This window comes from Cydia strobilella, chromosome 23, assembly GCF_947568885.1.
Source record: "Cydia strobilella chromosome 23, ilCydStro3.1, whole genome shotgun sequence".
Lineage (NCBI taxonomy): Eukaryota > Metazoa > Arthropoda > Insecta > Lepidoptera > Tortricidae > Cydia > Cydia strobilella.
Genome location: NC_086063.1, coordinates 1,443,299 through 1,457,537, shown reverse-complemented (window position 1 = coordinate 1,457,537; position 14,239 = coordinate 1,443,299). Strand labels below are relative to the sequence as shown.

Sequence of the window (14,239 nt, the reverse complement as noted above, 5' to 3'; positions counted from 1 at the left end):
AGTTGATAATGTCAGTGTGGTGCAACAAAGAACAAACACTCCCTGACACTGACTAACGTAAATGGTGCAGCCATTTTAGTAACGATATTAAACTAATAATATTATGGCTACGTGATAACGGCCAAGGGGCTGTATTTACTCAAGCCAATAGCTCCTGAAACAGTCCCTGAGGGCGCCCGGTTACTACGCCATTACTGTAGGTATCGGTGCTTTCAATAGTAGCAATATTTAGATAAATTAAATTGTTAAACACTGATTTAAACTTTCACGATTTTCACTCATTATTATTCACAACGACGGGACTTAATCGCGTAAAATAAGTTTTAAAATCACCTCCGACGTTTCGAGGACGGCGTTGTCCCCGTGGTCTCGGTGGTGGTGTCTTCTCCGAGACGGGACAACGCCGTCCTCGTAACGTCGGAGGTGAATTTAAAACTTATTTTACGCGATTAAGTCCCGTCGTTGTGAATAATAATGAATTAAATTATTTCACAGTGGTCATGAAATCAGAACGAAGATACGCAGAAAAAATATCAAGCGTGTTTTATTATAGAGCACAATAAGATATTAGAAAGAATTAAGATGACCAATCACGCGTAATATAGCATTTATTAGCAATCAATTTATTTCCCATCCTACTCTTATTATATTATTATTTTTGGTATCCTTATTACACCACAACAATACAGTATCGTTCATAAAAACACAATTGTATAACCTCCCGTTGCAATACGTAAAAATGTACATAATACGAACTTTCAGAACACACAAATATGCACCTTATCCCATTGCAATAGGCATTCATAAAACAAGTACCACCCAGGTCGTAATATTTATAACAGGGAGTAGTCCCAATTTAATGAAACTATAACTGGAATAAGCGACGCGGGAGACTTACAACCAATTACGAGAGAATGATCGTATAGTTATGGTCTTATGGTTTTAGCTAATTTGGTGATACGGCGCGTTTATTTGACGGAATGGTCGCATAATTGACAGCTGAAGTTCAATTGAACCTTTATACAATTTACGAGTATTTTATACTAACCATATTTAAGCCGCTTCGGTTTCCGCTACTTTTTTCCTTTTTTTTATTACCGAATAAGGAGCAAAAAACAAATTCGATACCAAATTTTAAAAGCTAACTTTTATAATAACAAAAAAAAACGGCTAAGTGCGATTCGGACTCGCGCACGAAGGGTTCCGTTTTATGCGTAATGGTACGCATAAAACGGCAAAAAAATCACATTTGTTGTACGGGAGCCCCACTTAAATATTAAGTTTATTCTAACTATAAAACATATTAGATTATTTTAAACCGGGTCACTCACGTATTATTAAGTCGAATAGCTCGACATGTTTCGGTCCAATTTCAAGAGAGAGGTCAAGTTTATTCTGTTTTCAGTATTTGTTGTTGTAGCGGCCACAGAAATACATCATCTGTGAAAATTTCAACTGTCTAGCTAACACGGTTCATGAGATACAGCCTGGTGACAGACGGACAGACAGCGGAGTCTAGTAATAGGGTCCCGTTTTTACCCTTTGGGTAAGGAAAAATAAAAATGAAGGGGCATAGCCGTGACCAATACACATCAAATTGTGTAAAAATATTGTTTGTAATGTTAATATCCAGAGAGGAAAATGAGGACTACGTTTGTATGGGGCAGCGGTCGTCCCCTTTCCTCTTGCTGCAGTGTTGCTGCAGCGGAAAATCGGCGATATCACAGTCAATTCGCGTTTTTCCCTGGCTAAAGCCAAAAAGGGGTATAAACACTTAACGACGCCGATGGTGCGCGACAATCGGAATTGCAAAACATATCAATTCGACTGCACACGCAATTAAGAGTCCCGATAGTCAACAGTCGGTTTTAAATGGGATATTAATATACAATACAAAAAAAATACTCTCTATTTCACACCTCAATACAGAAAACTATATAAATAATACAGAAAAAAAAAACCGGCCAAGTGCGAGTCGGACTCGCGCACGAAGGGTTCCGTACCATTACGGAAAAAAACAGCAAAAAAATCACGTTTGTTGTATGGGAGCCCCATTTAAATATTTATATTATTCTGTTTTTAGTATTTGTTGTTATAGCGGCAACAGAAATACATCATACATACATACATATAATCACGCCTATTTCCCGGAGGGGTAGGCAGAGACCACGGATTTCCACTTGCTACGATCCTGACATACCTCTTTCGCTTCCTTCACTTTCATAACATTCCTCATACACGCTTGCCGGTTTAGGGTGCTCTTGACCTGGCCTTTCTTCAGGATTTCCCCGATCTGATCAGATAAAGTCCGCCGAGGTCTGCCCCTTCCAACTTCATCTGTGAAAATTTCAACTGTCAACAGACGGACAGCGGAGTCTTAGTAATAGGGTCCCGTTTTTACCCTTTGGGTACGGAACCCTAAAAAGGTAACCAATCGCTAAAAAGCAATATAGCGATATTTTTTTAGCGAATGTTTACGTTTTTTTATATTGCTGCACGAAACGTCTACACAAATTCTCTATCTACACAAATTTCTCGATAAAATGACTATTATGACGTTTTGTGCAGCAATGTAGTCGGCTGCATTACTGCAACAGTATTGCAGCGCGACATTACTGCCGCAAATGTCATCTTCTTCGGTCCTTCATTGCTGAGAATCCCGACCATGTATGCTCCGTCTCCATATTGTGCGGTCATTAGCCATATGGATCACGCACTGCATGTTGCCACCAAGGCACCAACCACCCTATTCACAGCATCAGACCATCTCGTGGGTGCTTTTCCTTGCTCACGCTTGCCATCCATTTGACCCAAGATAATCTGCCTTTCTAGGTCATTCCACAGAATAAATAATAGTACTACACAGAACAGAACAGAACAGAAACACAACACAGAACAGTACAGAAGATTCACTCTCTAACAAAACCTGTCTATTACGACAGATATGACCGCTAGGTGGTGCATGCGCGAACAGGCGTCCGTTCCGTAGCGGTGCGCGGCAATTACTATATGGCTAGACCTCAGAACTGGGGGCGGCCGCATGTACTTGTAGCGGCACGACGAAATCGCGGAGTGAGTCACGCCTGGTCATGCTTTTTAGACCGCATGTTATGACCAAAAAAGCTGAGTGCGCGTTCTTGACATGTTGTAGAGAGCCTTGTTGATTTCAGCTCTCTAGGATGGACTTATTGGTTCTCATAGCCGTCCAGGGTATGCGTAGGTGTCTTGCCGATGTTTTTTTTTGCCCAATTTTTTGTCATTTGCGGTAGTAATGTCGCGCTGCAATACTGCTGCTGTAGTCTGATTCCAAACGGAACATTTACTTCTGCAATGAAAACCGACGATGTCACAGGCAATTTGCGTTTTTTCCTGGTAAAAAGGGGTGTAAACACTTAACGACGGTCCGCGACAATCGGAATTGCAAAACACATCAATTCGACTGCACACGCAATTAGAGCCCCGATAGAGTCAACAGTCGCCGTCAACAGTCGGTTTAAATGGGATATTAATAATTCATCCGACCCTTGGTGACTGATCCCTAACATTAGATGGAGTAACTGCGACAAAATCATCTGTCTCTTTTAGTATTTCTTCTTTCTTTATATTACAATTTTTAGCAACGAAAACTAGTATAGATGGAATCATTTCAACTGAGCTAATGCACTTACCTGTACTAACAATGGCATTGTATTATTACGATACTATTATCTGCTTTTGTTCTCGTAGCCGCCAACTAGTTACTTACAAAATGAGTTAGAAGTGCATTGTATGTATATTGAATTTTTTAACTTATTCCTTGTTGAATGGGGTTAAAATGGTCTAAAAACATGTTGTAACAAATGGTTTTCTACAAAGTGCATTCGTTTTGGGTGTCGACGGTTGTAAAATGCAAATAAAGTTATGTTAGCCATTATTTAGTTAGTGTATTTTGTAGTCTATTGTTTAAAAAAAGAGTCGTTAATTTATACTGACATTTCAAGGCGGTTATACGGCGGTTTTAAGGCGGTAAGCTTCAAGAAATGGCAGAGGAAGCATGAGATAATACGATGTTATTTTTAGGGTTCCGTATCCAAAGGGTTCGGGACCCTATTACTAACTCCACTGCCCGTCTGTCCATCTGTCTGTCACCAGGATGTACCTCGTGAACCGTGATTTTTACAGATGATATATTTCTGTTGCCGCTATAACAACAAACACTAAAAAGTACGAAACCCTCGGTGGGCGAGTCCGACTCGCACTTGTCCGGTTTTTTTGTATAAAGTAACAATTTCTGCGTGTGACTTCGACTTTTTTACTGGATGAAAATATCTTAATTTTCTAGTAAATCAACTATTAAACTTATTTCAATTGCGTCCACGTTTAAGACTTGTTGTAAAAGGATGTATATTGAGCGCGAATTTTGAATTTTCTTTTAAGGCGAGATCTATGTAAGGTAGTCTGTGCCCAGCAATATCGTATTCCGTCTGTCCTGCGGGATAGAATAAATACATAAATAGTTTATTTCCCTCAGATTCTGCGACTTCATTAGGGATTTTTGGCTTTCACCTTTGAGAGTGGCCGTTGACCCTTTTTGTAACTTTATTAAGTACAAGTTAAGTTTTGTTAAGTCTATTTAGTAGTAGGATGTGGCGCTGAAGGCGTATTTATACCCTGATGTATACCGAGGATACCCTGGATCGCCAAATGTATCGATCCTTTCACAGCTTCGTGTCCAAACTCGCCTATCCACAGTCTGCCAGCAGCTCATATTGTCCTACTTCGGCCACATAATTAGGAGGGGAGATGAAAGTCTTGAAAAACTGATCATTGTTGGGAACACGGAGGGCAAACAAGGCCGGGGACGGTCTCCAACTAGATCAAGATCAAGTAAAAGGGGCCCCATCCTCAACCAGCTTTTGCTCGGTCGTAAGATGCGATGGACAGGCACCGATGGAGGCAGATCACAAGAACCAGGTGTGGAGCATCTACATCCACTGATCACCACTATCCTCAGTCATGAAGGAGCGACCACAGAAAGACAGAGATTTAGTACAACTCTGATGGCTAGAGGGCTTAGCCAAATCCATAATCCCTTTAAGGCTAAATTTCCTATTTTTGATTTTAACCCTGCTGTATTACTCAATTGGGATTAATTTCTTTTATTTAAGAAAGCAGTGAAACAAAAGAAAAGCTTTATTTGGTTTATAAAAGATTCTAATTTGATTGAAACGGCGTATAGATTGGGCCATACTAGGATAAAATAGTTCCGTTGCATAGATACTAAAATAAAATGCACAAAAAAATCGTTAAAGGTCCTTGAAATTTGAAACACGTTGAAATGTTGTAGATCCACAAAAAAATTTAATTTGTAATAAACACTAATAATTCTCAAATCTCTGTTTTGACATGTTGCTAGGACATCAGTTAGCCGCGACCACGACCAGTGAAACCTGTGTCGAAACGTCGGTAAATAAAGGTAACATAATAAATTCGCGATAGACCCGATTGTACTTGATTTAATATGAATTCAAAAAGAGTTGAAATCGTTTCATATTATTTTAAATCCCACATTTAAATCCAAGCTGTATACAGAGTCATGCTTTTAAATAAATACGCGATCCACAGAAAAGCTTGTGACTTATATCAGCAGCAAGTTTTTTTGTGCACGGTAGACGATTCGCCAAGTTCCACAAAATGCACATGGTTAACGCTGTAAAAACACCAGCCACCACGACTTCAGAAAACAGACCCGAACCTCATTTTAAATACACCGCAAAGACTCTTGTATAAACAAATTTCAAATTCCAACGTTTCCATTTTCACAATTCGACGTTCGAATCATATTAACTATCAGTAACTCGTATTACATTTAAATTCTCCGTTGAAATTTGAACCTATCTACCTTTATGTAAGGTTCATTTTACAAAGGATTGCCAATGGATGTAAGATCGTTTAAACGTGCCATGCTCAAATGTTTTCGCAGCACGACACTGTCCAATGAATTATTAATTGTCCTTTGATTCAATCATTTAGAGGAAGCTTTTATAATGTCTTGTAATCGATATGTATTGGAAAATTCCATTGTCATTGTCAATTATAACAATTATATTGATATATTTGGTATATTTATGTAATAAAATGTTCAATCGTACTGATAACAACCTGTCATTAACAAGCTAAGTAGGTATTTGCTTTAAATGTACAATTTCGTTACTACCGGACGCAATTTGCAATTTATTCATTATTTGACTGTTTTCGTTAGAAATGTGACCGCGCATTTTATGAAGCTATTGAGAAACTTTACGTTAGAGACTTTTGTTTACATATCACTTGTCTTATATTAATAACGTTAAAAATAAAGAAAAATGTCGGATATATTATTATCTAAATTCTAAACCAATTCAATAAAATGCATAACTAAATATAAAACAGAAAGGCTTCTTTCTCAATTCTCAAACTTGGCTTTTTTATCCACCCATCTTTTTTGTAGCTAAGTAAAGCCTGTTTCATTCAACTAGAGATTTAAAATTGAATGTATGTCACAGACGAGGTTTATTTTTATTTCATTTTGATCTCCTTTTCTTCGTCTGTAAGCTGTTTAATGAAACCCTTTTGATGGGAATTGGATTTTTCTATTTAGCTTGTCGCTTAAAGGGTTTCTTGTAAATCTCGTTGCGTTCAGCTTTGGGGTGTTAGGTTAGGCTCGTTCATAACAACGATTTGTATGTTGATATTTATATTTATATCCAAAAAGAAAACCAATATTATTCGAAAGATCTTGAGTGCCTTAACCACGGGGCGGACACGCGTTACATCAAAAATCACTTGCGTTTCTATGTGTGAACGGCACGTCTGTACACGCGGCATGTGTCATTGTGTGATTAAGTTGCTTAAAAACAGTACTGAGCGGTCGGCAAAAGGTCGTCAATCTGCTGTCGCGGGGCGAGGTCATTCGAATCGGGGCGGGGCGGTGCGTGGCCGTTCTGTATGATAATAATATTACTTATTCTGTGCCTTAACTCTGTTATTGGCCAAAAACAATTTTAAAATACTTAACTAAGCTTGTACAAAAATGGTTATAGGATATTCTGCTCTTCAGGTCCCATTTCTCAACCGATTCTCATAAAACTTTGCTCAAGGTTTGATAATTATATAAAAAAACCGGCCAAGTGAGAGTCGGACTCGCGCACCGAGGGTTCCGTACTTTTTAGTATCTGTTTTTGGCAACAGAAATACATCATCTGTGAAAATTTCAACTGTCTAGCTATCACGGTTCATGAGATACAGCCTGGTAAGACAGAGTGGACAGACGGACAGCGGATTCCCGTTTTTACCCTTTGGGTACGGAACCCTAAAAAGTTTATCGAGTTGGTTTTTGCAAATTTTCCAAAATGGCGGGTCGGCGTTTGGGATTCACAAAGCTACTTAGTCTTAAATACGTTCAAGTTTTGTATATTTAACTGTTTATAATAATAATTTCGGGGTATTTATTAACACATGTCATTATACTTATTTCCACGAAGCAATATTAGCGAGAATTCAAAATGAAAGCTTGCACGCAAATACTCGTACTGATATTAAATTCGAATAAGTCTTTGACATGTCTATATTAATGTAATATCACATAATTAGTATATTAGGGGAGATGGGAGAGTGGATTCCATCGGTTCGTAATTACATGGTACACTTTGTTTGCTTTGCCCCTATGCTCAGCTTACGTGTAGGGATGGGACCGGGTGTCGATGAATGTTTAATAGCATTAATTAACATGTCATTTTGTCGACATGGGTTAGGATAAGGGTTCTCTTTTAAAAGAAAGTTACATTAATTTTAAGCACAATGTTGGTGTTTTTCTTTTGAAGATTTAGGTGACCATACTTAAGAGTACAATAAAAATATCTTGAATACAATAAGTATTTCTCTTAATCACTCTTAAATAGTATTCGCTTTCGTAATGTACAATAAATATGGATATAAAAATGCCTGTTTATATCATTATTTTGCTTTAACTTATTCTATTTCAAAGATTTTCTTGTTATTTTTATCTTATCGCGAGTACACAGTCAGTTCAGTTTTAGCTTTTTGACTCATTTGTGTTTTTTAGGGTTCCGTACCCAAAGGGTAAAAGAGGGACCCTATTACTAAGACTCCTCTGTCCGTCTGTCCGTCTGTCTGTCACCAGGCTGTATCTCATCAACCGTTATAGCTAGACAGTGGAAATTTTCACAGATGATGTATTTCTGTTGCCGCTATAACAACAAATACTAAAAAGTACGGAACCCTCGGTGGGCGAGTCCGACTCGCACTTGTCCGATTTTTTTTATTATATCTCACAGCAGTCGCCAGTGTTTTCGAATTTATCGATATTTACCTTACATTTTCATCGACCTACCCACCTCTCTACACGGCTTTGAAAATTCGCGCAGAGCCTTCGTATTTTCAATGTTTATTTATTAACATGCTTACGAAAACAAAAGCTTTCGTTTGGGTTTCGTAAAAAAATAAAAGGTAGGAAAAATGGCCTGGAGGTGTAATGGGCTAAAAAAGACCTTTGCAAATTTGTAACGAAATAAAATTTACTTAGTAAAAATAATTGAATCGGATTTGATGTTTTTTCAAGGTCTTTTGAAGAAAAACGAGTTTCGGAATACCAGTAAGCCAATTATATTATTATATATATATTTTTTTTATTAGCCTACTTTGGTATCCCACTGCTGGGCAAAGGCCTCCCGTTCGTTTTCTCCACTCGACCCTGTCATCGGCATTTTCCCACCATTTGGGGTAGAATGCGTCCATATATTATATTATTTATTTTATATTATTATTATTATTTGGGGTCTGCTGGAAATAATTTTTTTTTGGCATAACGATATCTATTTTAATGTCCTTAGCGAGCGAGCAACGCAGTAGTCTTGACTTCTTGAGGAACCGTATAAAGTGAAGGACCTGTGCTCGCATAATTAGGGTTCCGTACCCAAAGGGTTTTAGAAACTGTCTCTGTCTGTGCTGTGTATTTATAAAGTTTAATTTTATTTTTATAAAATATGAAATGGCAGGCTAGGTTTTTTAGGATTCCGTACCCAAAGGGTAAAAACGGGACCCTATTACTAAGACTCCGCTGTCCATCTGTCCTTCTGTCCGTCTGTCCGTCTGTCGGCAACAGAAATACATCATCTGTGAAAATTTCAACTGTCTAGCTGTCACGGTTCATGAGATACAGCCTGGTGACAGACGGACAGACAGATAGACAGACAGACAGCGGAGTCTTAGTAATAGGGTCCCGTTTTTACCCTTTGGGTACGGAATCCTAAAAAACCTAGCCTGCCATTTCATATTTTATAAAATAAAATTAAACTTTATAAATACACAGCACAGACAGAGACAGTTTCTAAAACCGTTAACCAAAACGCCTGCGTGATTTCTACTCGCAAAGCTAAACGCCGTGCGAGTAAGCGAGTAATTTAGCCCCGAGGCAAGTAATTTAGTTCCAAGTAGAGTTAGTAATTAAACGCACATTGTTGCGTGAAGCGAGAATTCGAGTCGCGCGTCACACCGAATTGTTTCGAACTTGGCTTACTCTTGTTGCTCTACCCGTGACGTATTGCAGTTTAGGTGGATGCTAGGTTAGGTTAACTATACAGGGAGGTCTATCGACTATTTTATTTGAAGTTGTGTACTACACTCATCGCACTTAAACTATCGTGAGACATATTTCAAAATATTTATCAGTACGGTTTTTACTCACTATTATTTTTAGTCGCTTTTGGCGACATGTTTGGCGATGTGTTGTTATGTTTTGTGTGCCTGAGGATGGATTCCCAAAGAATCCGAAACATGTCGCCAAAAGCGACTAAAAATAATAGTGAGTAAAAACCGTACTGATAAATATTGTGTACTACACTTTTTAGATTTTGGTGTTTTTATGTTATTTCTTCTCAGAATCACGACCTTTTTCTATCCTAATGAGAAAAAAACTGTCTAAAATTTTCGTTTTATTTTTCGTTTCTTCCGTTACCCGTTTTTATGACACAAAGTCTTTGAAAAACGGTTATGGAATGGAAAGAAAAATCTATGGACACCTTTTTTCTCCTATAAGGGTCGAAAGAGCTTGCGAAAAAAACCGGCCAAGTGCGAGTCGGACTCGCGCACCGAGGGTTCCGTACTTTTTAGTATTTGTTGTTATAGCGGCAACAGAAATACATCATCTGTGAAAATTTCAACTGTCTAGCTATCACGGTTCATGAGATACAGCCTGGTGATAGACAGACGGACAGACGGACAGCGGAGTCTTAGTAATAGGGTCCCGTTTTTACCCTTTGGGTACGGAACCCTAAAAAGACTTACAATAAAACGGCTAAACGGCCTATTGCAGCTATAAAAGTATACAGGAAGTTTACTACGAGTAGATAGTAAAAATAGAAACTAAATTTCATTTTGGGAACCGCAAGGCCGATTTTAGAGACAAATAAGCCATACAAGCAAAAAGGCGTATCTTCGCGGCACTTACGTCGTTTTATTAATCAATTTAGTTAGTCCTTGAAATTGCAAACTTATTAGGCTCTCTGAAACATGTGACTGACTATAGTATGTCTCACGACAGTTTAAATTCGATTTTTATATTTTTTTATAACTTTTATTCTTTTTTTCCCCTTTTTTTCTGGGACATTAGGATTCATCACCCTATATGTCTTCGGTGTAACATCGTCCTCTAAAGATGTCTCCGTTGTTTGCTTCGCTCAGATTGGAAACTAAACGTAATCCAACTAAAACTAAAAGCTAACTTTAATCATTACTATGAACTTAACCTAAACCAATGTTCTGGAATTTGTACAAATTGGATTACCTCATTTGAATAGCTCAGGAGTTAGTAGCGGATAACTTAATACAGGATGGTTTCGCACTAGAGACATTAAATGCAAATCGGTTTTAATTTATAATGGCTTTACACGATGGGCCATCATTCTGGCCCACTAAAATGGGCCCAAAAGAGGGTAGTGATGTCGGATGGCTTATGGCGCGGCGGGATGGCGATGGGATGGCCACGGTCTCAGTTTTTCGTCCGCATATCAAAGGCAGTGGGCCAGCGATGGTGCGTACGTATCCACACGTGGCCCATTCCATAGTGCGTGCTCTCAACCATCGCATGGCCATCTCGCTGGTCCAGCCCTGGGCCATCGTGTAGAGGAGCCATAACCATCGCATGGCCATCTCGCTGGTCCAGCGCTCGGCTCGTCAATAGGGAAAGTCTTTGACTTCAGTAACTACAAATTTTTGACAATGGTTCCTTTTCGCTTCTACATCTATTGAGAATGGTTCCTAGTTATTTGCTTAACTTCATCCATTTTATTTGCCTGGTATAGATAACCTGCTTGAAAAATAACCGGACAAGTGCGAGTCGGACTCGCCCACCGAGGGTTCCGTACAAATTTAATTTTTAGTATTTGTTTTTATAGCGGCAACAGAAACACAAATCATATCAAGGTTCATGAGATACAGCCTGGTGACAGACAGACGGACAGTGGAGCAATTAGTAATAGGTTCCCGTTTTTACCCTTTGGGTACGGAACCTTAAAAACAAAGCTAGTGTCAGATAATTTCATTTTCTTCATGTTTTATAATCATACCTACTATATCATTTAAAAAAACATGAAAAGAAATCCGGAAAATACTAAGCGAGCGTATTTCTTTATCTCAAAATGGTAAGAGTAACTGAAGTGTTTCGAATACTTCTTTCCTAAATAAAATCAACCTGAAATTTACCAATCAAAACCTAATCTAAACACCAGGGCACAAAGCTCAATTTCCCAATCAACTTCGAAGGGGAAACTTAAAAAAGTTTAATTTAAAATTACCCATTTAATAATCCGTCGCATCATTTTTTCTCAAAGAAACTCATAAGATTACCCACAAAGAATGTTTAAATACTTTTTCGAATGACTGGGCAAGAAAATTTAAAGAGTTCATTAACCTTTAAGGGGTTTTTACACGGTACGATAACGGAGCCGATACTTTAATAACAAGCAAAGATTTAATAACTTTGTAAAGGATTGAGCTTTAAATGCCCATAGTCCTTCGTCACGCAAATTCACTTCATTTGTGATGTCTAATAAAGAAAGGACGCTAACGCAGCGTACTACGTAGGCGAACAACACGCGAAGCGAAGCGATGTGGAGCGGGGCGAATCAATCCTTTGACACCTATACAAGTGTCCTACGTGGGCGATCTCGTTGCGAACGCGAACGCCGTGGGCCCGCCGCGCCGCGCCGCGCCGCTTCACTTCGGCGTCGTTTTTTTTCATTTACCTAACTGGAATATAAAGCTTGCCTCATGTTGTTTTTGTTCAGCGAGAGGTTAAATAATATTTTAGTCTGTTTGACTTCGACAGATTTATAATAAATAGGTATTATAATAAATAATTGCCTAAGTTGTAGGTATCAAAGGAAAGACCTGGCTTAGCATGAGACCACCGCACAGTGTCTTGACTCGGATATCGGACAGTGTGTAAAGTCTCTTATGGCGGTTAGTGTGATGATATAGCTTCGTTTAGATTGATTTGGAGGTTCTTGAAAGGTTTCTTATCATTAAAATTTGTATTGTATTGTCATTGAACACAAGTATGTTCATAATAATATATGTTACAAAATCTTTAATATATTGCTATGATTTACTTATTAATGATAAAAATGGACAGTGGCCCCCGTACTAGTTAAAAAAACTGTATCACAGGAGCCTATTCTATTATTTTGGATTATTCTTTCATTGAATACAGATCCTAGTGTTATGCCTTGATTTTCCCTAATTAACAAAAACTTTCTTCGTCCTCAGATCCCCCCGGAGCCCCGTACATTGAAGGTTACGCCGAAGGCGAGACAGTCAGGCGAGGACAAAGCCTGGAGCTGGTCTGCAGAAGCCGTGGAGGGAACCCACCAGCTCAGCTCATCTGGTATAAGAACGGAGAGCAGATACGGATGGCGTACAGGTAGGTTTCAGTTTAAGTTTTCAGTGCATTTTTGTAAATGTTATATGTCGGCGGCCGATCGGATAATCCGCCCGATCAGAAAATTCCTGTGTAATGTCTTGACGGGTTTTTGTCACAAGTTAGTGTCACTACAATCAATAGTTATAATAATAGATAGGATAGGTTCGTTAGGTTGCTTTAGGTGCGGGATGCTCGAAGGACAAACTCTCCAGAAATAGGAGTCCCGCTAGGCGGGGCTCCGTCGACTCAGGGAACGATACAATGATTTTCACGTATCACGATATGCCTATTTCATGATATGGCGGATATTACGATCGGCCGCTGACATAAACAAGTATTATAAATCCGTTTTAACAACGCTTACCAGGAGACATGTTTATGGCCAAAATATTTGGTCCTGGCGTCCGTTGGCTCGTTGGGACACTCGAAAGATTGCGGGTCATTTCTGAATGAGATTTAGCTCAGGACCGGGACAAGTGTGCACTAGAAGGATACCTATGTTCAGCAGTGGGCAATAAAGGGCTTATATGATTATAAAAAAACTTGGGTAATATATAAGTACCTAGTTTAAAATCGTTTGCGAAGAAAATTAGAATCTGCTGAGCATAAATATTACTCGCGTATCGTCTTAAAGATGTTTTTTTTTTTAAATCCACCGACTATTATTTGTCTGCTTATACTACATTCCTTTACTCATCCAAACCCAATGTATATTTAGTTAGTGTAGATACCTTGTACTAACATATTTCCTATATATGAATTCACCTGCTCCATCCAATTGGAAAATTCTATGTAATTGAAAAATAAATCGACATATGATTCCCAGAACATACAGCCAAGATATAATATTTGCCGCAACGTGATACGGTTGAACAACGTGGCTTTTCTCTCTGCTTTGTTATGTTTTCCTCGTATTCGTTGTTACTGAAATTGTTTTGTACCGACTTTGAAAATAGGAAGTTTAATATATCGCGCGAGTAACTAATAACAAGTGAGTTAAACCCTAAATTAACTTAATGTTAGTATGTCTCACGAAAGTTTAAATTCGATTTTAATTAAATGTGATTTTAAAGAAATGCCATTTTAAAGAATATAAGAACGCCAGTGTCACTACAGACATACATGAATACTCTGAATTATATGTCATGATTTAGGAGTCAAAAACGTTCGGGTTAACCGACACCGGTGACTAATAACAAGCGAGTTAAACCCTAAATTAGCTTAATAGTAGTATGTCTCACGATAGTTTCAATTCGAGGAAGTATATATTTTAATTAAATG

General features: G+C 38.4%; 1 protein-coding gene across 2 annotated transcripts in view; it reads left to right on the top strand.

Annotated features, from left to right (window-relative positions):
- Positions 1-14,239, top strand: part of LOC134751772 (nephrin-like) — a 267,799-nt gene that overhangs the window by 159,715 nt on the left and 93,845 nt on the right. For both annotated transcript variants that reach the window (XM_063687242.1, XM_063687241.1), the window contains exon 5: positions 12,805-12,958. In XM_063687242.1, the coding sequence (XP_063543312.1) occupies positions 12,805-12,958 (154 nt within the window). The remainder of the gene's footprint in view (positions 1-12,804; positions 12,959-14,239) is intronic.